The 25,325-nt window shown below is 43.4% G+C and overlaps 1 protein-coding gene across 1 annotated transcript; it reads left to right on the top strand.

Moving 5' to 3' along the window:
• Positions 1 to 163: 163 nt before the first annotated feature.
• On the top strand, positions 164 to 24,812 carry LOC106574280 (ribosome biogenesis protein SLX9 homolog). Its single transcript, XM_014150074.3, has 6 exons — positions 164 to 485; positions 746 to 866; positions 12,569 to 12,637; positions 18,673 to 18,841; positions 23,757 to 23,825; positions 24,061 to 24,812. Exons 1-6 carry the CDS (start codon positions 288 to 290, stop codon positions 24,188 to 24,190), a joined length of 756 nt encoding a protein of 251 aa, XP_014005549.1. The 5' UTR covers positions 164 to 287; the 3' UTR covers positions 24,191 to 24,812.
• The last annotated feature ends 513 nt before the right edge of the window (positions 24,813 to 25,325 follow it).

Raw genomic sequence — 25,325 nt, forward strand, 5'->3', positions numbered from 1 at the left:
TATGACATTTTATCATCTTAATAATTTAGATATACGGTCTTGATTTACTTCACCCATCTTGTTTTCTTGTAGGCCTATTTTTTTGGCCACTCCATCAGTCACTGCGGGACTTTGTGAGGAGGAGGCGGAACTATAGTTTGCACAAAACTGTTTCCCCCGGTCACATATCACAGGGACGCGCATTTTGTTGTTGTCAAAAGATTTTCCACGTTGTTAGTTAGCTCGAGCATGAGTGTGGCTTCGGAGACAGATTGTATCTTTATTTAACTCAGTAACTAAGAGACAGTATGGTTGGAAAGATAAAGCGGGTCCGCGAAAAGCTTCACCAGGCTGCGGTTAAACTTGACAGTCCGCCGTTCGGTGGCGCAAGATCCACAGATTTAGAAAAGGCACCGATTCCTGTGATTACAAGTGGTTCATTCATCTTCGATGTAAATAAGACAAACAATGCACAGCTGCACATAAAGAAGTATGAAAATGCGAAGGTATTTTATCAACACATAATTTAACGTTCGCTTGCCAACTCCGTCTCTTTTAGATGGTTTAGCTAACGTTATAGCTAAAGCTGTTAGAACAGTTAACGTTAGCTAGCTAACAGTTAGCTATTTCACTAGCTAGCTAGTTGTCAGCTAGTTAGGATCATAATGTATACATTTAGCTGGCTATAGAGAAATTAGTATGAAGTGTGTATTTTTTTTGCATTATATTTATGTTGGGTGTCAATGTGGATGTTCTCTTCCAACAGACCCCACTGAGTTCCTTTCCAAGTGGAATCTTTGCTGGCACACAAATCAGCCCTGAAGCCCTCGTGCAAACTCTGACGTTTGAAGAACCATCCAACGACACTGGTACACCTGCACAGAAAGGTAAATACACTTTGATTGTCAACCAAATATTTAGCTCGTTAATCCGTGGAAATCTGCACGAGAGTACTTGTCTGTGTGTCTCAATAATGAATCATATTCTACTTTCAAGTACATGCATTTAATTTTCGTGACGTTTTAGCTCCCCAAAACGTCCTGGAGACATTGTTTATTACCAGCAAAATCAACCAGGCACATAGTATTTTTCTGTGCACGTTATGTCATTCTCTCCTACCACAAGAGGGCAGAAAATACAAAGGAATCACTCGACAGAAAGTGACTTGTGATGTGATGATGGCAACAGCTCAGTCTATGCAGTATATTGCTTGCCATTGGTATAAAAGGTGTAATGAAGAAAAGTAAGTATGATGGTAACCTATAGATAAGAAACTAACCATCCAAATGATTACTTATATGGAGGCTTATTGGAACCCTATTTCATTGACTTATTCATTCTGACATGTTTTTAACAGTATATATTTTTCCATTGATGTTTCCATGCTACATGCACCTGCCAATCTCTTCCATCTTGAAACCTAGGCTTTTTCGAGTAAGTTTAAGCCCAATGTAAGTCAGTCAGTCAGAGCGGCTACTCCAGCTGCAGTGGCAGAGCTGCAGCAAGAAGCCCATCTTCCTTATTCGACAACAGAGGACTGGTTCTATTTATAGCCTCTCTGCAGCATAAATAGTTCATGCATGAAATCAAGGTTCAGTTCAGTTGCCTAGCTCCCCTGCATCAGTGTTTCTCCCTGACTAGATGAGTCGTGGCACCGCTGACGCACAGAGGAGGCTGGTGCTGCAGGGTGTAGTTTTCTTGGTAGGGTACCTCGCTGCGGCCCCATGGGAAAGCATCAGGTGGTCCTGTCCCTTGTGTATTACAGTGTAATAGTGATGGTGTGTAGTAGTCTGCCCTGACTCTTTGTCAGAAAGACTGTTCGAGAGATGAATTGAGTGTCACTTTTACGGTTTGGATTTCTCATCAAGGTTGTTCCAATGTCTTGTTGTCTCTTGCTTGTTTAGGCTTTTGTCTGTAGTGCATGGTGGGAGAGGTGTTCAGGGGTGCCAGGTCCCTGGCTGGCTCACACAACCTCTGCAGATAGTGCCTGGCTGTTCCCTGTAGCTAGTGAGCAAGTATTTAAATAGCTTCAGTTTCTGCATTCTGCTGTTTCTTTTCTCTTCTTTCTCTCGTCCTCGCTTGCAGACGCACACACACTGCTAATGAGTTCTCACTCTTCAGCCTTTTCTTGCATTGAAGCTAAAAGGGTGTTTAATACGTTGGATGTGTGTGATCTATTAACGACGGGTATATTTAGCTGTGTCTATTGATTAGGCTAACTAATTAAAGCAAGTGCTTTCCTGGCTGCTGACAAATGTATTAAATAAAAAAAGGACAGGGCAATGAGATGCAGTATTCCATCTGTTGCCATGGTGAAATACTTGTCAGTGTGCTCTTGTTTTCCCAAAACAGTGTCAGTAGACAATTATATTGACCTCTTTGTGAAATGGTAGGTAGGTTCTGGAAAGCAAAATCTAATTTGACAGTATGTTAGTGGGAAAATAAAATTGAAGCTATATAAGTAAGGGTTTAATAAGAATGCGTTTTTTAAATCCTGTCCACGGAAATGGTATGAATTGGATTTTTACCATCTCATCTAAGCAGACAGACATTGAGAGCTGTAGGCTCTTCTAGCTGTGAAAGCTGCTGTGATTAAAGCACTGCCTCCTTCCACACATTAACAATGAGGGAACGGAAGGGAGCCGGCATTATAGAGAGCAATTATTTTAGCCGACAGCTTATCATTTCAGCTAAACGCTGTCACGTTGTCGTGTTAATAGGGGTATTTCACCTGAATGATCCCAAATTCACTTTCACTGACTCTACTACATTAATATTACATTTCTTTTGGTTCGTCTTCGCGAGCACCCCGTCCTTGGCGCTGTCTGTCTCTGCCCACAGGGATTAAAGCCCTCTGGTTTCTGTTCAGGCATCTATACAGCTAGCCACTCTACTATGCTGTTAATTATAAAATACTCTGTTCTCTTTGCCAGAGCAGAAAGAAGCAAGCAAATGCTGTGAGTGTGTCATGTCTTTTCATCCGTTGCCTCTTGTAGGCCCCCCTGGGGGCTTGTATCCCAGCAGATATAAAACTCTTATCTGCCACTTTTAATTCGATTGACTTAATTAGTATTATTTTGCACACTTACTGTTGGTGCTTGGCATATTCATTGGCAGCAAATGCACACTTTGTGTGTGCATGTTTGTGTGTGCCTTTTGCCTAGTTAAATAAAAATAAATAATTCCCCATCCTCCTCACTGAATATCTGACTCTGCAGTTGATTTTCTATTAGGCCTATTCAATTGCCTTAGTTCATAGTCTTCACCAGGGCTCTACGCTGACCTTTTTTACAAGGAACCCGTGTGCACCTAAGTTAAACAATTTTAGGAGCACAATTTAAAAATATTTAAGGCAACAAGCTGTTTTCTTTGTAGTAACGGTGCAAGCATGGATCTGCACTCAGTGTATTCTCCAAGGCTACGGTACAGTGAAGTAATCATTGCAACAATTGTCTAGGATATTTTTCTTTCTAGTCACACTGGTGCTCCTAAATTAAAATTCCAGGTCGCAGAGCAAAATATTTAAGCTCATGAGCGAGTAAAACGGTCACACTTCCATGTGTTTACATTTACATTTAAGTCATTTAGCAGACGCTCTTATCCAGAGCGATTTACAAATTGGTGCATTCACCTTATGATATCCAGTGGAACAACCACTTTACAATAGTGCATCTAAATCTTTTAAGGAGGGGGGGGGGGGGGGGGGGGGGGGGTTAGAAGGATTACTTTATCCTATCCTAGGTATTCCTTAAAGAGGTGGGGTTTCAGGTGTCTCCGGAAGGTGGTGATTGACTCCGCTGTCCTGGCGTCGTGAGGGAGCTTGTTCCACCATTGGGGTGCCAGAGCAGCGAACAGTTTTGACTGGGCTGAGCGGGAACTGTGCTTCCTCAGAAGTAGGGGGGCCAGCAGGCCAGAGGTGGATGAACGCAGTGCCCTTGTTTGGGTGTAGGGCCTGATCAGAGCCTGAAGGTATGGAGGTGCCGTTCCCTTCACAGCTCCGTAGGCAATCACCATGGTCTTGTAGCGGATGCGAGCTTCAACTGGAAGCCAGTGGAGAGAGCGGAGGAGCGGGGTGACGTGAGAGAACTTGGGAAGGTTGAACACCAGACGGGCTGCGGCGTTCTGGATGAGTTGTAGGGGTTTAATGGCACAGGCAGGGAGCCCAGCCAACAGCGAGTTGCAGTAATCCAGACGGGAGATGACAAGTGCCTGGATTAGGACCTGCGCCGCTTCCTGTGTGAGGCAGGGTCGTACTCTGCGAATGTGTTCTGTGCTACATTAGTCTTGAGCAGAAAACTCTGTTTCAAAGAGCAGAACTCCTTGCTGCCGTACCACAGCGTGATGTTAAAAGTGATGACTGCGGCAATTGATCATTCAGTGACCACCTCTGTTTTGACAAAGAGCCCTCTCTGCATTTTTTAATTGGGGATATCAGTATCTGAGCTGGGACCCTGTGAAACCACCTCTTCATCTTTTTGTCAGCTCCCGAAAGGCACTACACCTCCTCTCCTCCACCTAACAGAGAGCTGCCTGTCAGTTATGCCAGGGGAAAGCGGAGAGGCTAAGCGGGGGCAAACCCAAGCAGGAAAGGAAATATGGAATTTTCCCAACCACTCACAATAAAGCCTAATCAAGTTTCAAGTTTTTGTCACGTGCACGAGTACAGTGAAATGCCTTTCTTGCTATCTAATCGGTGCTATCTATTTCACTGTGTGCTGAGAACCCGATCCTCTCTGGGGGTACAGGGAGGACCAGGGAGGTGGTAAGTAAGGCTCTCTCCCCACCACAAACAGCCCCAGGTCGGGTTGGGTTTCACCCATCAGCAGTCCAGGACCAGGGCTGTCAGGGACGCGGATGCAGCAGGAGTAGAGATGCCTATCTGGCCCCTGTACCTCTGCTGCTACAGCAGGACAACCCATGTTGTTGACACTGTGGTGGCAGATTAAAGATTGGACCCGGCAGGAAGGAACTAACTGCCCTGTGATGAAAGGTGGCGTGTGTGTCGCTGCTGGAAGAGCTGTATCTGAGCATGGGCTGAAGGTGCACATAGAAATGAAAAGAGAGCGATGAAAATACTTTTTCTTGGTTTGATAGTTAATTTTACACCACCGTGTTTTGGCTTGAGATAAAACTCTGTGATATTGAAGCCGTATCCAACATAGGGTTAGAGATGACACATTTTCTGCAAGGATTTATTAGTTGCCGTGATACACCCCGGGGGTTAAGAATGACCCTGATTTGTGATGTGGTGGCGAGGTCTTGTCCTGACCCGTCTATCGCCATGGCAGCAGCAACAGCAGTGTGGGTGGCTGGGAATTGGTGAGGTCATCCTGTCAGTGAGAAGCGAGTCAGTAACATCAGTAGATCTAGGTTGTGGTTCGGTGTGGCTCAGTTGGTAGAGCATGGTGCTTGGACCGCCAATTATCGTTGGTTCCATTCCCGCTGGGGGCCGCCCATGTGGAAAATATATGCGAACATGACTGTAAGTCATGGGATAAAAGCATCTGCTAAATGGCATATATACAGTATCTGAGGTTAGTCTTCCGAAGTTGTAATAGTGATGGGGGAATTTACCGAAATTTCCAAAACACTACAGTGACGACTGTAGTATTTACTATAGTGTTTTTGTTTTGTCTTTGAAATAGCCGCCACTTCTTTCTCCTTGACGAAACCTACTAGACAAATACTAAACAAGCACATTTTTCAGAACCTATAAGTAGGTAGGACTGAAGTCTGAATGGATAGTTCAGCGCTTCTGCTCTTCTATAACCTGTAGGGAACACAACATACTTGGCATGTAAGTTTCTCAATCATGGGTGCCACAAATTGGGGGCTGGGGAATAGGTGGGGTATATGCAAATTAAATGCTGTTTTAGTATTACTGTTGTTAAAGTGTAGTGTTTTACGGTAGTATTTACTACAGTGTTTTTTTGTGTGGATAATACTGTAATAGTTACTATTGTATTCTATAGTGTACTACACAATTCTATAGTAAGGATTACAGATTCGACGGATACTACAGTGTCTAGTATAGTATTCCACAGTATACTACAAAATGATATAGTAAGTACTACACATGATCAAGGGATACTACAGTGTGGAATATAGGGCGGCAGTTAGCCTAGCGTTTAAGAGCGTTGGCCCAGTAACCAAAATGTTGCTGGTTCGAATACCGAGCCGACTAGGTGAAAAAAATGACGGTGTGCCCTTGAGCAAGGCACTTAACCCAAATCCAGAGCGATTTACAGGAGCAATAAGAGCTTTTGTGTGAAATGGCCTTTTAGAAGTGTTTTGGTGTGCTTATGAATGCACGAGTCCCTTTCCCCCCCACTCCTATCAATTTTAAGCAATTTTTATAAAGTCATACGAAAGTTTTACTATGCGTGAAGTTTCGAATTCATCCTTGATTTACTAAATGTGTCATGTATTTGAAAATAAAATAAATGTAAGTACATTAGATTAATAAAATATTGAATCAGTCTTTTGTTTATTTTTTAATTTAACTAGGCAAGTCAGTTAAGAACAAATTCTTATTTTCAATGACTGCCTAGGAACACTGCCTTGTTCAGGGGCAGAACGACATATTTTTACCTTGTCAGCTCAGGGATTCGATCTTGCAACCTTTCGGTTACTAGTCCAACGCTCTAACCACTAGGCTACCAGCCGCCCCAGTCTTACTTCAGTTGTACAACTGAAATGTGTCTTCCGCATTTAACCCACCCCTCTGAATCAGAGGGGTGGAGATGCCTTAATCAACATCCACGGCTTGAAGGGATGACGATGATGCATTCTTTGCAAGAGGGAATCTAATTTCATTGGTCCTCAACTCACGGCTCAAACACTTCATTCAGGGTAAGTGGAGTTAGCCTGCCCCACAGCAGGTTAATTCTGAAGGATTTGTTGCCATAGAAATGTACCTGGCTAAAAGGTGACCCACTTTCATGTCTCCCGTTAGGCTATCACGAGTTGAACTCAAGAGTGGACCGAAGTTAGTTCACTAACTTCTCTATCTAGATTCGTAGTACACAACTCTGATCTCTTTGTGAACCAGTTGCTGCTGTTATCCAAAGGATGAGCTTTGGTTGGGATCCGTCAGTATTTGCTTCCCGGGTAAAGAAGCAATGAGAGCAGAGTACAATTGTCACTCTACCGATCAATACCTTACATAACTGCTGCTTGCCAGGCCCAATGGTTTTATCCACATTGCTCATCAACTGTGCTGCGGTCATTGAAATGACTGGAATTCTATTTGTTGGCTGACTGTTGTTTAACCTTTCAACCTTGTGGCTGGGACAGCAGGAGATCGATAAGGGACAGAGTAGAAAGCAGACCAATGCAGCAGCACACTCACCCACCATGAGCACTTTTAACCATGTTAGCTGGAGCATGACTCAGATATGGAGGACATTATTTTCCCCTGGGCATAATTTAAATTTGAAATACTATTGTGAAAGGTATTTTTTCCTCCAGTGCGTTTCAATGAAAAAAATGTGTAATCTGAATTGGCTTTACTTTCAAAATGGATTGGAATTTAAATGAAATTGACCCCAACCCTAGTCCATACCATAATATGTTTGTTTGCATAAAGAGAGAAGCTGTAGGATGTTTTTAATAGCAGTGAATAGGCCAGGAGGTGGCAGGGGAATGATAAACAAAACACTATGAATTCCCTCATGTGTGACCGACTCACATTGTCCCACACTGACAGTTTCATTGCCGCAGAATGATATTAGCTACCACCACACAACCCGAACATCCCTGCCAGCTCTCCCTGCCAATAGCGCTGCCCACTCCTCTCCTTTAGTTTTTTTCCTTCCTGCTATTATTAGCGGAGAGTCATTCCCCAAAAAATGGCTTTACTGTATTGTATTATAACTACTTCTTTGCTGCCTTTCCTCCTCACTTTTCTTGATAAGCCATATCCATTTCTAACACATTACAGTACCTATTCAAATCAATTCTACAGCTAGATTCAGAGGTGGACAGGCACGGTACAGATGATGAATAATAATTAGGTGGGTTCTTATATATGTCCTATTTCACGCATGTGTGAATTGGACATTTAAAAGAAAAAAAGTGTATCCGACCTCTCGCTGAGACACCCTCTGATTGTGGGGTCACGGCCAGTAACGTAGTAGCTACACTCAACCCAGTACAGTGATTAGGACCCCAAGGCCAATTCCAGCACACACGTACATTCCCATGTGTTTTTAATGTCTGTCTGTTGTACCAAATGTCTGTTTTCGAAATGCAACTCGAGGACTGTGTTTTCAAAGCTTACATTTCAACTGGAAGTACCTTAAAGCTAGAATCCTTAGTTGCGTCATCCATTTTTGGACTTAATATAATGAATAATATACCCATTGAAGAATATAACTTATCTATGCCTAATGAGCTTAGTTCAACTATCATACCCCATCAGAACCCAAAATACAAGCTTGTTTACTCCAATGTTTGTAAAGAATGTAAATATGAACAAACACTGGATTGCCTCAAAACATGGTTAAAACAAACCAAGTGAAATGATAATGAATGGTCAGCCTTTGCATCCCTAGCTCTGTCTATGAGTTTGAGAGTGGTTACATTTCTCCAGGCCCATCCCTGCGTGTTTTACCAAAACAGAGGTGGGGTGCCACTTTGTTTTTGTTGTTGTTGATTGAACGATTTTAGCTTTAACAGAATACTTTGCTGATGCACCCCATGTCACTGCCTCGTACCACCTGTCTGTAGGCCTCCATGTAGGCTTTATCCAACATCCGTGTTCTATCCTGCTGCCTGCTCATCTAACCTCATCTGCGTCTTTAAATGAGATGCTATTGATCGGGGAGGTGAAGGGAGTGGTGCCCCATTAAACAACATCTCTAGGCTCTCTGTCTCTGCACTGCACAATGCTGTAACCTCAAGTTGCCATTCAATGATTGGAAGTTTCTAATTGAACGCTAATGATACAGTTGAAGTAGGAAGTTTACATACACTTAGGTTGGAGTCATTAAAACTTGTTTTTCAACCACTCCACAGATTTCTTGTTAACAAACTACAGTTTTGGCAAGTCGTTTAGGACATCTACTTTGTTCATGACATGTAATTTTTCCAACAATTGTTTACAGACAGATTATTTCACTTATAATTCAATGTATCACAATTCCAGTGGGTCAGAGGTTTACATACACTAAGTTCACTGTGCCTTTAAACATCTTGGAAAATGATGGCTTTAGAAGCTTCTGATAGGCTAATTGACATAATTTGAGTCAATTGGAGGTGTACCCGTGGATGTATTTCAAGGCCTACCTTCAAACTCAGTGCCTCTTTGCTTGACATCATGGGAAAATCAAAAGAAATCAGCCAAGACCTCAGGAAAAGAATCGTAGATCTCCACAAGTTTGGTTCATCCTTGGGAGCAAATTCCAAACACCTGAAGGTACCACGTTCATCTGTACAAACAATAGTACGCAAGTATAAACACCATGGGACCACACAGCCGTCATACCGCTCAGGAAGGAGACGGGTTCTGTCTCCTAGAGATGAACGTACTTTGGTGTGAAAAGTGCAAATGAATCCCAGAACAACAGCAAAGGACCTTGTGAAGATGCTGGAGGAAACGGGTACAAAAGTATCTATATCCACAGTAAAACAAGTCCTATATCAACATAACCTGAAAGGCCGCTCAGCAAGGAAGAAGCCACTGCTCCAAAACTGCCGTAAAAAAAAGCCAGACTACGGTTTGCAACTGCACATGGGGGCAAAGTTCGTACTTTTTGGAGAAATGTCCTCTGGTCTGATGAAACAAATATGGAACTGTTTGGCCATAATTACCATTGTTATGTTTGGAGGAAAAAGTGGTAGGATTGCAAGCCGAAGAACACCATCCCAACCGTGAAGCACAGGGGTGGCAGCATCATGTTGTGGGGGTGCTTTGCTGCAGGAGGGACTGGTGCATGTCACAAAATAGATGGCATCATGAGGAGAAAAATGATGTGGATATATTGAAGCAACATCTCAGGACATCAGTCAGGAAGTTAAAGCTTGGTCGCAAATGGGTCTTCCAAGTGGACACTGACCCCAAGCATACTTCCAAAGTTGTGGAAAAATGGCTTAAGGACAACAAAGTCAAGGTATTGGAGTGGCCATCACAAAGCCCTGACCTCAATCCTATAGAACATTTGTTAGCAGAACTGAAAAGGCATGTGCGAGCAAGGATGCCTACAAACCTGACTCAGTTACACCAGCTCTGTCAGGAGGAATGGGCCAAAACTCACACAACTTATTGTGGGAAGCTTGTAGAAGGCTACCCGAAACGTTTGACCCAAGTTAAACAATTTAAAGGCAATGCTACCAAATACTAATTGAGTGTATGTGAACTTCTGACCCACTGGGAATGTGATGAAAGAAAAAAAGCTGAAATGAATAATTCTCTCTACCATTTTTCTGACATTTCACATTCTTAAAATAAAGTGGTGATCCTAACTGACCTAAGACCGGGAATTTTTACTAGGATTAAATGTCAGCAATTGTGAAAAACTGAGTTTAAATGTATTTGGATAAGGTGTATGTAAACTTCCGACTTCAACTCTAGATACTACATCTAAAATGTCATGGTAATGATGATGATGTAATGTGTTTTATCTTAAAGAGCCTGGATGAATAGGTCTAGTTATTGATCCATCATCATGGTTATTGTCATTTGCAGACTAAAACAACATCTACCAAACTAAACAGATCCCCTTGTTTAGTTTGGCAGGTATAATATATTATCACTGAATAGGGAACCACAAAGTGCTGTAGGATCCTCAGAAAATGTTGTCCCAGGTTACGATTCAGAGAAAATCAGTTGTGGCACTGTGTGTTGACATAAGGAAGATGAGAGTAAGAAAAGTCCCTACTAGAGATGCTGTGGCGTGTAGCGTTTGGGTCCCATTGAGTTCCACTCTATCCTCATCTCAGACATGCCAGTCAAGGACTGCTGCATTGCTAATTACAAAGCCAATTCCGTCAGTAGGCTCTGCTAGCTATATATAGGGCCAGGCTGCAACACTGACACTTCATTTTCCCAAAGTCATGGAGCAGCGCATCGATCCTGTTTCTCTCGATTTTGTCAACAGAGAGTAAAATCACGGTTGGGGGATTAAAAAAAATAAAACGCACCACAAAATACTGTCACCTGCCCTTTCAGAAATCAAGGTCGTGTTTTGTGTTCAAAGCAATTCAACCGTTGTGCTGTAGTTCAAATTAGTGATTTGCTTTTCTTTACCAACTCCATCTCATTTTCTCTCTCTAAAATGTATACATTTTTCACTAGACACTCCAGTGATATGGTAGACAGTGTCAATAAGCATACTGTCCAGCATCTGTTATTGTCATTGTGCTACAGGAAGCAACTGCCTGTGTGATAACCTCTGCTCTTATCGCCCAGTGTCAGTGATAACTCTTTCTTTGTCAGGAAGGGCAGAGATGGGAACACACACACACACACACCACTGGGGCTACCCCATGCATAGGGGGGCTCACCGTGGTTTTCCCAATTGCTGAAAACATTCCATCTCAGGACAGGATGTTTTTCTAAAGAGGGAAAATAGATAGTAGGTAGTGTTTTCTGTTCTCAACCCCCTCCCTCTGTCTGTATCTCTCCCCTTTCTCATTTACATCATTTAGCAGACGCTCTTATCCAGAGCGTCTTACGCATACATTTCATTAAAAAAAAATCCCGTACTGGTCCCCCGTGGGAATCGAACCCACAACCCTGGTGTTGCAAACACCATGCTCTACCAACTGAGCCACACGGGACTGTGGACTTTCTCCATGCCTTTGAACCAGGAAAGACAAGCCACATGTCCTGATCTAGCCATATCTTCTTCTGAGGCACTCACAACACTACTGTGATTACTTTCTCCCCTTGAGCTTAAAGTTTTTAGCCATGGTTTGTTTTAAAGATGACATGTTACAGGTTTTTATTTTTCCTGTCAAATCAAGCTCTCGTTGGGGGAAAAAAATAAAATAAATGTACACCCCGAACTCAAATCTATTCAACTGTGAATTATTTATTTGGCAATGGGAACGTTTTACTAGTTCCAATTATCTTGTGGAAAAAGATCTGGCAAATTTCAATTTCCAAAGCATTATAAAAAGTCGTCACTCTTCCTTTATCGTTGATGAATTTAATTGCTTTGAATGTTGATGGATTGAATTGCTTTGAATGTTATTTTCTATTGTTGACGATGACCTCTTCACATACCCACGAGGAGAAGCTGCAGTGTGTGTTTTCTCTAGTGAATGTGTGAAGTACCAGTGCAACATTGCGGATGCACATCCACTCACTCTCTTGTCTGTCTGTCTGTCTGTCTGTCTGTCTGTCTGTCTGTCTGTCTGTCTGTCTGTCTGTCTGTCTGTCTGTCTGTCTGTCTGTCTGTCTGTCTGTCTGTCTGTCTGTCTGTCTGTCTGTCTGTCTGTCTGTCTGTCTGACATTGCGGATGCACATCCACTCACTCTCTGTCTGTCTGTCTGTCTGTCTGTCTGTCTGTCTGTCTGTCTGTCTGTCTGTCTGTCTGTCTGTCTGTCTGTCTGTCTGTCTGTCTGTCTGTCTGTCTGTCTACAGTCCCCGATGAGAAGAAGCAGCAGACGAAGAAAGAGAAGATGAAGGAGAGGCGAGACAGGTGGCTAAACAGTGAGTATTACCACAACTTAACATAGACCTGACTCGTACTGTTTCTATGAGGGATACCCTCCTATTTGACTGGTGTGTGACCCACTGACACCTTTCCTTTGTCAGCAGGAATAAGGCACCTTCGCAGAGAGTGACACATAATCGGGAACTTTATTTGCGGGAACATATGTGACTCATTTGGTTCCGTACAAAGAGAGATGATGAGTGAATATACTGTACTTAATAAACATATCATGATAATGAATGACTAAGCAGATACAAGAGCATTAATAATAATATGGGCTGTATAGTGATAGTGGTACTCACTTCTGCCCACACACCATCACGCATGTCCACTTGGAGAGAGACTGAGGAGGCTCTGAGCAGGCGAGAGGACTGTGTCCGGTTCCATAGCAATCACCAGACCCTATCAACCAATCAGTGGCCTGGTCACAGAGGTCATTAGGAGATTGGGGAGCCAGTTCATGACCCCCTGATCTCTGGCACTGTTTGGGGATTGGTGGAGTGAGCTTCATTAAGTGATAGGACTCATAGACATTTAACATTTTAGTCATTTAGCAGACGCTCTTATCCAGAGCGACTTACAGTAGTGAATGCATACATTTCATTTCATGCATTTATAATTTTTTTTGTACTGGCCCCCCGTGGGAATCGAACCCACAACCCTGGCGTTGCACACACCATGCTGGCGTTGCAAACACCATGCTCTACCAACTGAGCCACAGGGAAGCCACAGGCGGGGGACTCCGTAACGAATTTCTATTTGTCACGTGCTTCGTTAACAACCGGTGTAGGCTAACAGTGAAATGCCTACTTATGGGCCCTTCCCAACAATGCAAATAAAACAGAAATAGAGTAAGAAATTGAAATAAAATAATAACTCAAGTAATAAATACACAATGCGTAACAATAACTTGGCTATATACACAGGGTACCAGTACCGAGTCAATGTGCAGGGGTACGAGGTAGATGTGAACATATAGGTAGGGATAACGTGACTAGGTAACGGGATAGATAATAAACAGTAACAGCAGCGCATGTGATGAGTCAAACGAGTTAGTTCAAAAAAGGGTCAATGCAGATATTCAGGGTAGCTATTGGTTAATTATTTAACTAACTATTTAGCAGTCATAGCTTGGAGGGTAGAAGCTGTTCAGGGTCCTGTTGGTTCCAGACTTGGTGCATCGGTTCCGCTTGCCAAGCGGTAGCAGAGAGAACAGTCTATAAATTGGATAGCTGGAGTCTTTGACAATTTCAGCCTTCATGTTTTTACCTTTCGACACTCCGTAATCCTGACATTGGTGCTCTCTCCCAAAAGCGTTTGAATTTATAAAATGAAGGATTATGCCTTTTGTGTTCAAAAATGTTTGAAAGGCAAGATATAGATGCCTTCAGGACATAACAGCATTAGGTTGGTGCAATGAGGAGCCCCATCCCCACTGATCTCTACTGAGAAGCTGAGGCTTCTGCGCTGTGCCAGTCCAGCCCAGGACAGAGCTAGCTGTGTCTATGTAATTACAACCCCTTTTAAAGCTACAGTCTGGCATTTGTTATCCAGCAAAACAGCAGCCCTCTGAAATAACCATTGAACAGATTCCCAGATCCCTTATTGCGCTTTTAACACCACCACCTACTCTTCTAGAATTGTGATCACTTAGTAACCCAATCTGCTGATCCAATCAATTCTCTGTGTAACACAAGATGTCTCCTCTATGCATATCATTAGGCGCTAATGGTCCTTCTGACTCCGTCTGAAATTAGAGACAGGCTGTGAGCCTCAGACCTCTGCAGTTTTCGGAAATTAACAAGGAGAAAGGAGAAAGAAAAAAAATTGGATAATTGCTTTTCTGTCGTAGACCAACTGTATTCCAGGAAGAGGCAGGGCTGTCTGTATCTGCAGCGTGGCGTCCTCTGGATCTGTACTGATGAAGATGTGCAAAATATGTGTTGACGAATAAGGGTTATTATTCAGACTGTATATTCCAGAGGTGATCTAATGCCCAATGTGTTACTTCATTTAGCCTAAATAAGAGACAGAGGTGGCAATTCAATCAAAGCCGCATTGCACGAGTATCTATCCTACAGTTCTGCACAATCTGGAAATAGCCTAAGGATTAGCCTAAATGACATGAATAGTGAATAATTTTTCAGCAGACATTTTAATACCTTCAACACATCCTGTCTATGATCTGATCGTATCCACTAAAGTCAGAATTCATACTTAAAGCCATAAAGTTTAATGCACCTCAATTTTCAACTGTTCACGAACTGTACGTCTGTACCGTTGACATCTTGTTTGCATATTCCTCCCTGGCTCTGATCACAGTATTTATTAAAGTCTGTGGTGATGTAGGGTTTAGTGTTTTGCTGCTGATACTCCAGTTGATACTCACAGTCAGTTACATGGGCAAGTCTGCACATAAGAAACCATATGGCTCATAGTCATCATAACTCATGGCTGAAATGGATGGGATCAACACCACTCTATGATGAAAGCCATGAGGCCCAAACCACCATGCTTTTAACCATATTTTTTTAATCTCAAGAAAGAGAGATTCTCCTCATACACTATATACTGTATACAAAAGTATGTGGACACCCCTTGAAATTAGTGGATTCGACTATTTCATCCACACCTGTTGCTGACAGGTGTATAAAATCGAGCACACCGCCATGCAATCTCCATAGAGAAACATTGGCAGTAGAATGGCTTTACTGAAGAGCTCAGTGACTTTCAACGTGGCACCGTCATAGGATGCCACCTTTCCAACAAGTCCGTTCGTAAAATTTCTGCCCTGCTAGAACTGCCCCGGTCAACTGTAAATTCTGTTATTGTGAAGTGGCAACGTCTGGGAGCAACAATGGCTCAGCCGTGACATGGTGGGCCACACAAGCTCACAGAACGGGACTGCCGTAGCAAGTAACAAACTGCCTCTGGATCAACGACCGCTCAATAACTTTTCGTCGGGAGCTTCATGAAGTGGGTTTCCATCTGAGCAACCGCACACAAGCCTAAGATCACCATGCGCAATGCCAAGTGTCGGCTGGAGTGGTGTAACGCTCGCCGCCATTGGACTTTGGAGCAGTAGAAACGTGTTCTGAGTAGTGCTGAATCACGCTTCACCATCTGCCAGTCCGACGGACAAATCTAGGTTTGGCGGATGCCAGGAGAACGCTACCTCCAACTACGAGCCAGGCCTAATTGTCCAACCTCAGTGCCGCGACCTCAGTAATGCCCTTGTGATAAATGGAAGCAAGTCCCCGCAGCAATGTTCCAACACCTAGTGGAAAGCCTTCCCAGAAGAGTAGAGGCTGTTTATAGCAGCAAAGGGGGACCAACTCCATATTAATGCCCATGATTTTGGAATGAGATGTTCGTGTAGGTGTCCACATACTTTTGCTCATGTATTGTATCAATGCCACTCTACAAAGGGTTTTAGGTAATCTTGGTAAGGCTACTTATTGTTGCGGAGGTACATCTTTGACATACAATAAATCTCTGCTGCTTGTGCCATGATGGAAACATAGTAACCTCCCTGAACCATCAGACAAGCAAAGTGTCAATACGGGATTAAAATTGAATCCTACTACACCGGCTCTGACGCTCGTCGGATGTGGCAGGGCTTGAAAACTATTACGGACTACAAAGGGAAACCAAGGTGCCTAGTGACGCGAGCTGACCAGGCGAGCGAAATGCCTTTTATGCTTGCATCGAGGCAAGCAACGCTGAAGCATGCACGAGAGCACCAGCTGTTCTGGATGACTGTGTGATAACGCTCTCGGTAGCAGATGTGAGCAAGACCTTTAAACAGGTCAGCAATCACAAAGCTGCGGGGCCAGATGGATTACCTGGACTTTTGCCTGGTAATCCATTACCTGGATATTTTCAAACTCTTCCTGACTGAGTCTGTAATACCTACATGTTTCAGAAGACCACCATAGTCCCTGTGCCCAAGGAAGCGAAGGTAACCTGCCTAAATGATTACCGCCCCGTAGCACTCACGTCGGTAGCCATGAAGTGCTTTGAAAGGCTGGTCATGGCTCACATCAACAGCATCTTACCGGATACCCTAGACCCACTTCAATTCGCATACCGCCCCAACAGATCCACAGGTAACGCAATCTTAATCGCACTCCACACTGCCTTTTCCCACCTGGACAAAAGGAACACCTATGGGAGAATGCTGTTCATTGATTACAGCTCAGCGTTCAACACCATATTGCCCACTAAGCTAAGAACACTGGGACTAAACACTTCCCTCTGCAACTGCATCCTTGACTTCTGACAGGCCCCCCCTACGTGGTAAGGGTAGGCAACAACACGTCGGCCACGCTGATCTTCAACATTGGGGCCCCTCAGGGGTGTGCACTTAGTCCACTCCTGTACTCCCTGTTCACCCACAACTGCATGGCCAAACACGACTCCAACACCATTATTAAGTTTGCAGACGACACAACAGCGGTAGGCCTGATCACCGACAACGATGAGACAGCCTATAGGGAGGAGGTCAGAGAACTGTGGTGCCAGGACAACAACCTCTCCGTCAATGTGAGCAAGACGAAGGAGCTGATCGTGGACTACAGGAAAAGGTGGGTCGAACAGGCCCCCATTAACATAAACGGCTGTACTGTGTGTAAACTTCCGACTTCAACTGTAGGTCCTGGATGGCAGGAACCTTGGCCCCAGTGATGTACTGGGCCATACACACTACCCTCTGTACCGCCTTATGGTCAGATGCCGAGCAGTTGCCATACCAGGCGGTGATGCAACAGGTCAGGATGCTCTCGATGGTGCAGCTGTAGAACTTTTTGAGGATCTGGGGACCCATGCCAAATCTTTTCAGTCTCCTGAGGAGGAAAAGGTTTTGTTGTGCCCTCTTCACAACTGTCTTGGTGTGTTTGGACCATGACAGTTTGTTGGTGATGTGGACACCAAGGAACTTGAAACTCGCGACCCGCTCCACTACAGCAACATCTCAGGACATCAGTCAGGAAGTTAAAGCTTGATCACAAATGGATCTTCCAAATGGACAATGACCCCAAGCATACTTCCAAAGTTGTGGTAAAATGGCTTAAGGACAACAAAGTCAAGGTATTGGAGTGGCCATCACAAAGCCCTGACCTCAATCCTATAGAAAATTTGTGGGCAGAACTGAAAAGGTGTGTGCGAGCAAGGAGGCCTACAAACCTGACTCAGTTACACCAGCTCTGTCAGGAGGAATGGGTCAAAATTCCCCCAACTTATTGTGGGAAGCTTGTGGAAGGCTACCCAAAACATTTGACCGAAGTTAAACAATTTAAAGGCAATGCAACCAAATACTAATTGAGTATATGTAAACTTCTGACCCACTGGGAATGTGATGAAAGAAATAAAAGCTGAAATAAATCATTCTCTCTTATTCTGACATTTCTAGGATTAAATGTAAGGAATTGTGAAAAACTGAGTTTAAATGTATTTGGCTAAGGTGTCTGTAAACTAGTTCAACTGTATATAATTGGCGGTGTCAGAAGAAAGCCCATAAAATTGTCCATAAAGAGTCTCCAGTCACCCAAGTCATAGACTGTTTTCTCTGCTACCGCACGGCAATCGGTACCGGAGTGCCAAGTCTAGGACCAAAAGGCTCCGTAACAGCGTCTACCCCCAAGCCATAGGACTGCTGAACAATTAATCAAATGACCACCGGACTATTACATTGACCCCTTCCCCCCTCCATTTGTTTTGTGCACTGCTGCTACTCGCTGTGTATTATCTATGCATAGTCACTTCACCCCTACCTACATGTACAAATTACCTCAACTAACCTGTCTCCCCGCACACTGAGTCGGTACCGCCTGTATATAGCCTCGTTATTGTGTTACTTTTTATTATTTTTATACTTTTGTTTATTTGGTAAATATTTTAACTCTTCTTGAACTGCACTATTGGTTAAGGGCTTGTAAGTAAGCATTTCACGGAAAGGTCTACACTTGTTGTATTCCGCGCATGTGACAATTACTTTTATTTGATATATATGCTTTTTTTGTGTGATATTTAGAGATCAGCTCCATCAAGCTGGCCAAGGAGCAACAAGTGGCCCAGGCTAAGAGGGCGGCCATGCCCGTTGTGGGTGACATGAGGCCGCTGGCAGACGCCCTACCAGAACTCTGCCAGCTCATCCCCTCCACCACCAAGACCTCCAGAAAGGCCTCCAGAAAGAATAGGGTGTAAGTACACATCCCTGTGGAACACCCCAACAATGCTATGATTTCACACCATTCTCTTTCCCCTCACACCCACTGACTCTTCTTACAGCTGTTGGTTTGTCTAGCAGGCCTTGTTTCATCCATGAAATGGGTCATCGTTTTCTTTACCACCATGTTATGTCATAGTTTACGTTTTTGGCACTCTGTCGTCTCCTCACACTGTCCAACCCTTTCTCTGCCTTTGTCAAGTTGAGTTTATCCAAGGGAATTTCAATCCTCTGTTTTAGGTCTTTCTTAGCATTTTTGTCACAGGAATACATGAGCTCATAATATCCCAGTGGTTGGTCTCAGGGGCCCCTGGTCGAAGGGGCCTGCCCAGCAGCAGTGCTTCAGGACCCTGTCTCTGGGGTTAATGAGCCATGTTACAGGACAGACCTGGATGTAAATTCCCATATATTTTCCACACTGTACATTATGACAGAATCAGAGTGCCACAGCACACAATACTACCCTACCTCTACAGTATGGCCTTCAGCACAGAATTAGTCAGACGTTAGTAAGACATTTTGAGGTGTAGAGGACAGATTTGGCTTCTGTGGCAGGGTTGCAGATATTAAGGAAGCAATTGACTTCCGTTCAAAACAGGAAGAAGGAAGAGAATTGGGGTGTATTCATTAGTTGGATTCCATTGCAAAACATTTGGTCAAAACATTTTGCAACAGAAACCGTTTACTCGAAACGGAAAACGTTATGCAACAAAACCTTTCTATTAGACAAATGCAGGTAGGCCCCTCCCCGTTTCATTTGGTTCCTAGTGTAAACGGTAAACACACCAAACATTTTGCAATGGAATTCGACTAATGACTACACCAATGGGTGAGATTATGCCGTAAAATGCACTAAATAAGAGGGGAAGGAATCGCCTCCAACGGCAATCCTGCAAGTAAATGAAGTCTGGTATTGTTCTGAGGACATTTCAATTGTGCTTTCTAACATTCCTCTTTGGTTTCTGGATGCTTCCAGGGTTATTTATTGCAGTCAAATTCAGCTCAGGAAAGCCTCAGTGGAGCTTGTTTATTGTGATGGGCAGTTTTTAATTTTCACTCAGTCATAAATGTCTGTATGACTTAATGCCTTGGAGCCAATGCCTTGCTTTAGTTTTTTTTATGTGCTACTGCAGCTCTGTCTCTCTTTCTTTCTCTCCGGTCTGTTTCTATCCGTATCCCTCGCTCTCTCTTCAGCTTAAAGATAAAGTAAACCAAGATGGCGAGCTCAGCTGAGCACCCATAGTTACAGTTAGGAGGTAGGCTTATCAGACTCAAAAAAGCAATGCACCACATAGGTCGTATAAAAGGGCCCTTTAGACTGTTCCAATACATGTAATTAACCGTTTGGTTCTTACAAAGCCTTCCATCAGAGTCCATGGAGACATGGTTGCTAGGCAGTGGTGAGGTTAGCTCACTTCTCACAAGTTCGTTCTTCCAGGAGTCCGAAGTAGCAGGCACTATAGAGAAGGTCAAGAACAAGTCTTGGAGAAAAGTTATTTGTTGATGAAAGGCAGTCTTTTGATGAAGACCAGGAGCTGGATGTAGAGTATTGCTTTTGTACCCGTTTTTGATATGCCTGTTGTATATTCATACAAGGAAATCATGTAAGGCCTAATACTGGTCTCTCAGGCTGACATATGGATGTATTTGAAGTGTGAAACAGGGATCCTAACATAAGCCTAGGCCAGAGATGTCAGCGATGACTGTAAGTGTGTGTGACGTGTGAACAAGACAGACTCATGACCACCGGCTGTGTATCCTCCCTGACTGAAGTTAGAATTTTGGAATTCTCCAGAGTGGATAAAAACAGTATCAGGCAGATCATGTTAAAGGAATGGAACATTTGTTCTTTTTCCATTCCGATGATTTGTTTGACTTAATGTCAGATTAATATTCCTTCAATTCCACCTTTTAGCAAAATCCTAAAACGTCTTTGTTATGTTTTTTTTAATGGAATAAGGGGAACTGTACCTGAACTTTCACCCCCAGAGGAAGGTTGTTCTTCTTGACACTGACAGACACCCCTAGAAGAAGATGGGGGTTGTCTGGTTCCTTATACAACTCAACCAGTGTAAGAGTGCAGATGGCACCTACCTATACATGCTGGCCTACCCATGACAACTTGGACCCTCTTGCCGTGTATGTGGTAGATAGAATGTTTGTTAGGAAAAAGATGTGTATGTACACTGGGGAATGAAATGATTGACACCCTTGATAAAGATGAGCAAAAATGACTGTATAAAATAAATAATTAAAGACATTTTGTTTAACAAGTAAGGTGTCTCCCGAGTGGCGCAGCGGTCTAAGGCACTGCATTGCTTGAGGCGTCACTACAGGCCCGGGTTCGATCCCAGGCTGTGTCACAGGGGCGGCGCACAATTGGCCCAGTGTCGTCCGGGTTGGGGACAGTTTGGCTGGGGGTGGGGTTTTACTTTACTTTACTCATCGTGCTCTAGCGAATCTTTTTGGCGGGCTGGGCGCCTGCAGGCTGATGTTGGTCATCAGTTGAACGGTGTTTCCTCCAACACGTTGGTGCAGCTAGTTTCCCGGGTTAAGCGGGCTTGTGTTAAGGAGTGCGGTTTGGCGGGTAATGTTTCGGAGGAGGCATGACTCGACCTTCGCCTCTCCCGAGTCCGCAGGTGAATTGCAGCGATGAGACAAGATCGTAATTGAAATTAGGAGAAAAGGGGGGTAAAATAAAAAGAAATGACAAGTAATCATTTTTTTCGCAAGAAGGTAGGGGTCAAAATGATTGACACTCCTTTTTTCAATACCTTTCAATACCCCACATTGCGAGAATAACGGCACTGAACCTTTTTCTAAAATGTTTTATGAGTTGGAGAACACATTGGGAGGGATCTTAGACCATTCCTCCATACAGAATCCTTCCAGATGTTTGATATCTTTTGTTTGCGCTTATGGACTGACCTCTTCAATTCAAACTACAAGATTTCAATGGGTGTCAAGTCCGGAGACTGAGATGGCCTTTGCAAAATGTTGATTTTTGTGGTCAATTAATCATTTCTTTGTGGATTTTGATGTGTGCTTGGGGTTATTGTCATGCTGGAAGAACCACTTGCAGCCAATTTTCAACCTCCTGGCAGAGGCAACCAGGTTTTTGGCTAAAATGTCCTGGTACTGGGTAAAGGGCGTGATGCCGTTGACCTTAACAAGGGCCACAGGACCAGTGGAACCAGAAATAGCCCCGTAATATCAAAGATCCGACACCATATTTAACAGTAGGTATGGGGTTATTTTCTGCTCATGGATTCTCATTTCGAAGTCAAACCTACCACGGGTGTGCGTGGCCCAAGAGCTCTATTTTCATGCCATCCAGCAAATGTAGACGGCTAGAGTTTGCTAAACGGCGGTTAGCCGAGGTTTGAAATGAGAACGCATGAGCAGAAAAGAGCCCCATACCAACTGTATAATATGGAGGTGGATCTTTGATGTTATAGGGATGTTGTCTTCCACTGGTCCTGGGGTATTACTTGTTAAACAAAATCTATTTCTCTGTGCAATTGTATTAGTATAAAATAAATAATTTCCCCATTTTTTTTTTAAGCATGCAATAATAGATCGATATTTGAATTATTTACCTCGCACAAGCCTTGTGAGCATAAAACTTGTGTGGCCTCCCTCGTGACGGCGAAGATAATTTTTCCCATTTTAAGTTCATTTCCTGCAATTCAAACATTTTGACATGGGGCGGAGATAAGATTATGCAATTTTACAGGGAATTTCATGCAATTCTACACATTTTGCCATAGGTTGGAAGCAAATGTTTGCCGTTTTTAATATCGTCACTGATGATGAATGGGTCCCAACCCGGTCGGTAATTCGACCATGCTTACTACAAGTTTAGATAGCTGGCCGCTAGACTAATTTACCAATCAAATTTTTTGGGGGGGCTGACTTGGACTGCTGATGCACAACCAAATTTGGAAATTGTACCTTGTGTATTCTATTATTCTAACTCTCAACAATAAGTTGAGACCCCCACTGAGTTTTCTTTGTTTAAATTGGTCCGCAGGCCTACAAAAGGGGTACGGCCCATGGGCCACCAGTTGCCCATCCCCCGCTATAAACCAAAGCCTTCAGGCATTATTGACTAACTAGCTATTCAGCCAACACATTCTCTCTTCAGTTGCCAAAGATATCAAGTTTTCAGTAGTGTTCCATCTGTGTTATTATGGGCAGAGTTGATATTTATGATAATATTTGATTAATTCCCGAGTTCAACTCTTAGCTGTCCTTGGTGGACCTTTTAGACTAGACTGTGTGTTTACTGTAACTCCACAAGGCTGTTTTCACCTTTGACCCTTTGGCTTCCCCACTGTCTCCAAGCTAGCTGCAGTTCCCATGACCCCTCTGCTGAAAAACACATTTCTTTGGATTGAAATAGTTTTAATTCGCAAGCAAGTCCGTGTCTACCCTTTTCACTCTAGTCTGTCAAACTTGTCACAACTCGCGAAGGCATATGTTTTGTCCAGTCATGCCCTTGTTGTGTCTTTGCTGATGTGTTTGGTAAACTCAACATCCATTTTGCCATAGAAAACAAGGTTTTTCTGTACATCCCAACTTGGCATGGTTAATTGTTGGAAAAGGCCAAAATGGATAATTGGTGGATCAGCTCAGTTGGCCGGCCTCCATCTCTGTCTGTTATTAATAAATGAAGTACTCGTCTGTCTGGCCCCAATCCTAAATAACTAAACACTTACAGGAAAGTCCTAACTATGGCACTGCCTGGAACGATTGCACATTGATAGCAAATTCTGGTCCTAACTGCCTTTTTTCTTTTTTACCTGTATCTTGTTTTTAACCATAATCATTCCATATGAAATCAATCACTTTTTGACCATCTTTATCACTTTGTCTCTCCCTCTCAGGCCAGTGAAGAAGAAGCCAGAACCAACAGACTTCAGCCTGATGAAGCCAGCACAAAAACGCAAACTCCTGTAAGACCTCACATTAACCTGTACCTGACCATGGCCAAACCACCACTGATGATCACATGTCTAACTTATTATTCTCCATGAGAAAATGACATGGAGCTGAAATGAAAATGTTATCCTGCTGATTATCAGAGCAACCAAGATAATAAACCGCCCATCTGCTATTTACTTTTACCGTTATTATTACTCTTTTTAAAAATGATTACCTTACGACCTACGTGGTTTGTTTTGATCTCAGGGAGAGTGAGACCAGCCGGTTTAGTGAAGCTGTGAAGAACCTGGCACACAGCAAGACTAACCCTCTGGCAGCTATTGGTGAGCATCTGAGGAAGAGACTGAAGCAGGAAGAGGAGCAGGGGCCTAGCTAACCTGTTCGACTGGAGACGCCATTTGGATCTGCAGTTGAGCATCCCCCCCCCCCCCCCCCCACACACACCCAGAGACAGGGGTCGTGTTTGAGATCGACTACGTTACAGTCGGCAACTGCAGACTAGCTGACTGATCTAGAAATAACCTTGCATACTAAATAACTACTTATTATAATTTGTAGATCAGTCATAAATTGATGCTTTCGAACAAGGCCATGACACAAGAAAGCCCCTGCCTTTTATTTAAGGGAAACCCTGATGCCTTCATCACTGTTCCCTGTGCCCAATCTACCAAACCTGCCAAAATCAATGAGATCTTTTGATTGAAGTGGTTTTGGTCATTGTGCACTATACCAGTAAAACACTGGAGGACTTACAGGTTGTCTGAGTAACGGCACTGTTTACAACACCTAATTAGATCATGCCCCCAGTTCTGGAGAAGTTGAAAATGAATAGTTACTTTTGTGGATGAGGAAACTGATGTTGTAAATGTTGAGAATAGATCTGTCATCAAAATGACTCCTTTAAATTTTTGTACAGTATCTCTTCCACATTTCTTTTAGGCAATATTAAAAATGCAATACAGTACATTAAAACTTGCCTTTCATTTTGTATAACAGTATGTATGTGTCACGTCTTTGTGATATTGATGAGTATGAATTTAGATCAGATTGTGATGGATATGGAACGTGAAAGATTCCATTTTGGAAGTCATGTTCTGAATTCATTATATTCAAACTGCGATCTGTAATCCCAAGGCCTGAGGCTCAGAACAGCAGCATATCCATGGAAACCAACCCGTCATATCTGTGAGCATAAGTAGCAACGGCGGTGTGCTACGCAGGTCCAGAAATAGAAAGGAAACATCTTCAGCCTAGAACTGATGCTAAACATGGATGTAGATGGACACTTCAGCCTGTTAGAGCCACAGAGGTTACGTCCCAAATGGCCCTCTATTCACCATTGCGCTACTTTGGGCCCAGGTCAAGAAGAATAGTGCATTATAGTGAATAGGATGCCATTTGGGATGCAGCCAGAGGGAACGGAGAAAGATCAGAGATGGTGGGGTGGGCCTAGAGGTTCATTGCCCATTCAGGCACCAATCTGATTACGTTTGAGAGAAGAAGAAATAGCC

The sequence above is a fragment of the Salmo salar genome, chromosome 16 (assembly GCF_965601325.2).
Source record: "Salmo salar chromosome 16, fSalSal1, whole genome shotgun sequence".
In the NCBI taxonomy this organism is placed as follows: domain Eukaryota; kingdom Metazoa; phylum Chordata; class Actinopteri; order Salmoniformes; family Salmonidae; genus Salmo; species Salmo salar.

Bases quoted from the DNA above. Each gene is read 5' to 3' on its own strand.
- LOC106574280 (XM_014150074.3), top strand. From the start codon at position 288: ATGGTTGGAAAGATAAAGCGGGTCCGCGAAAAGCTTCACCAGGCTGCG. The intron at 12,638-18,672 runs GTGAGTATTACC...TGTGATATTTAG, and splicing joins GCGAGACAGGTGGCTAAACA to AGATCAGCTCCATCAAGCTG. The intron at 23,826-24,060 runs GTAAGACCTCAC...TTTTGATCTCAG, and splicing joins GCACAAAAACGCAAACTCCT to GGAGAGTGAGACCAGCCGGT.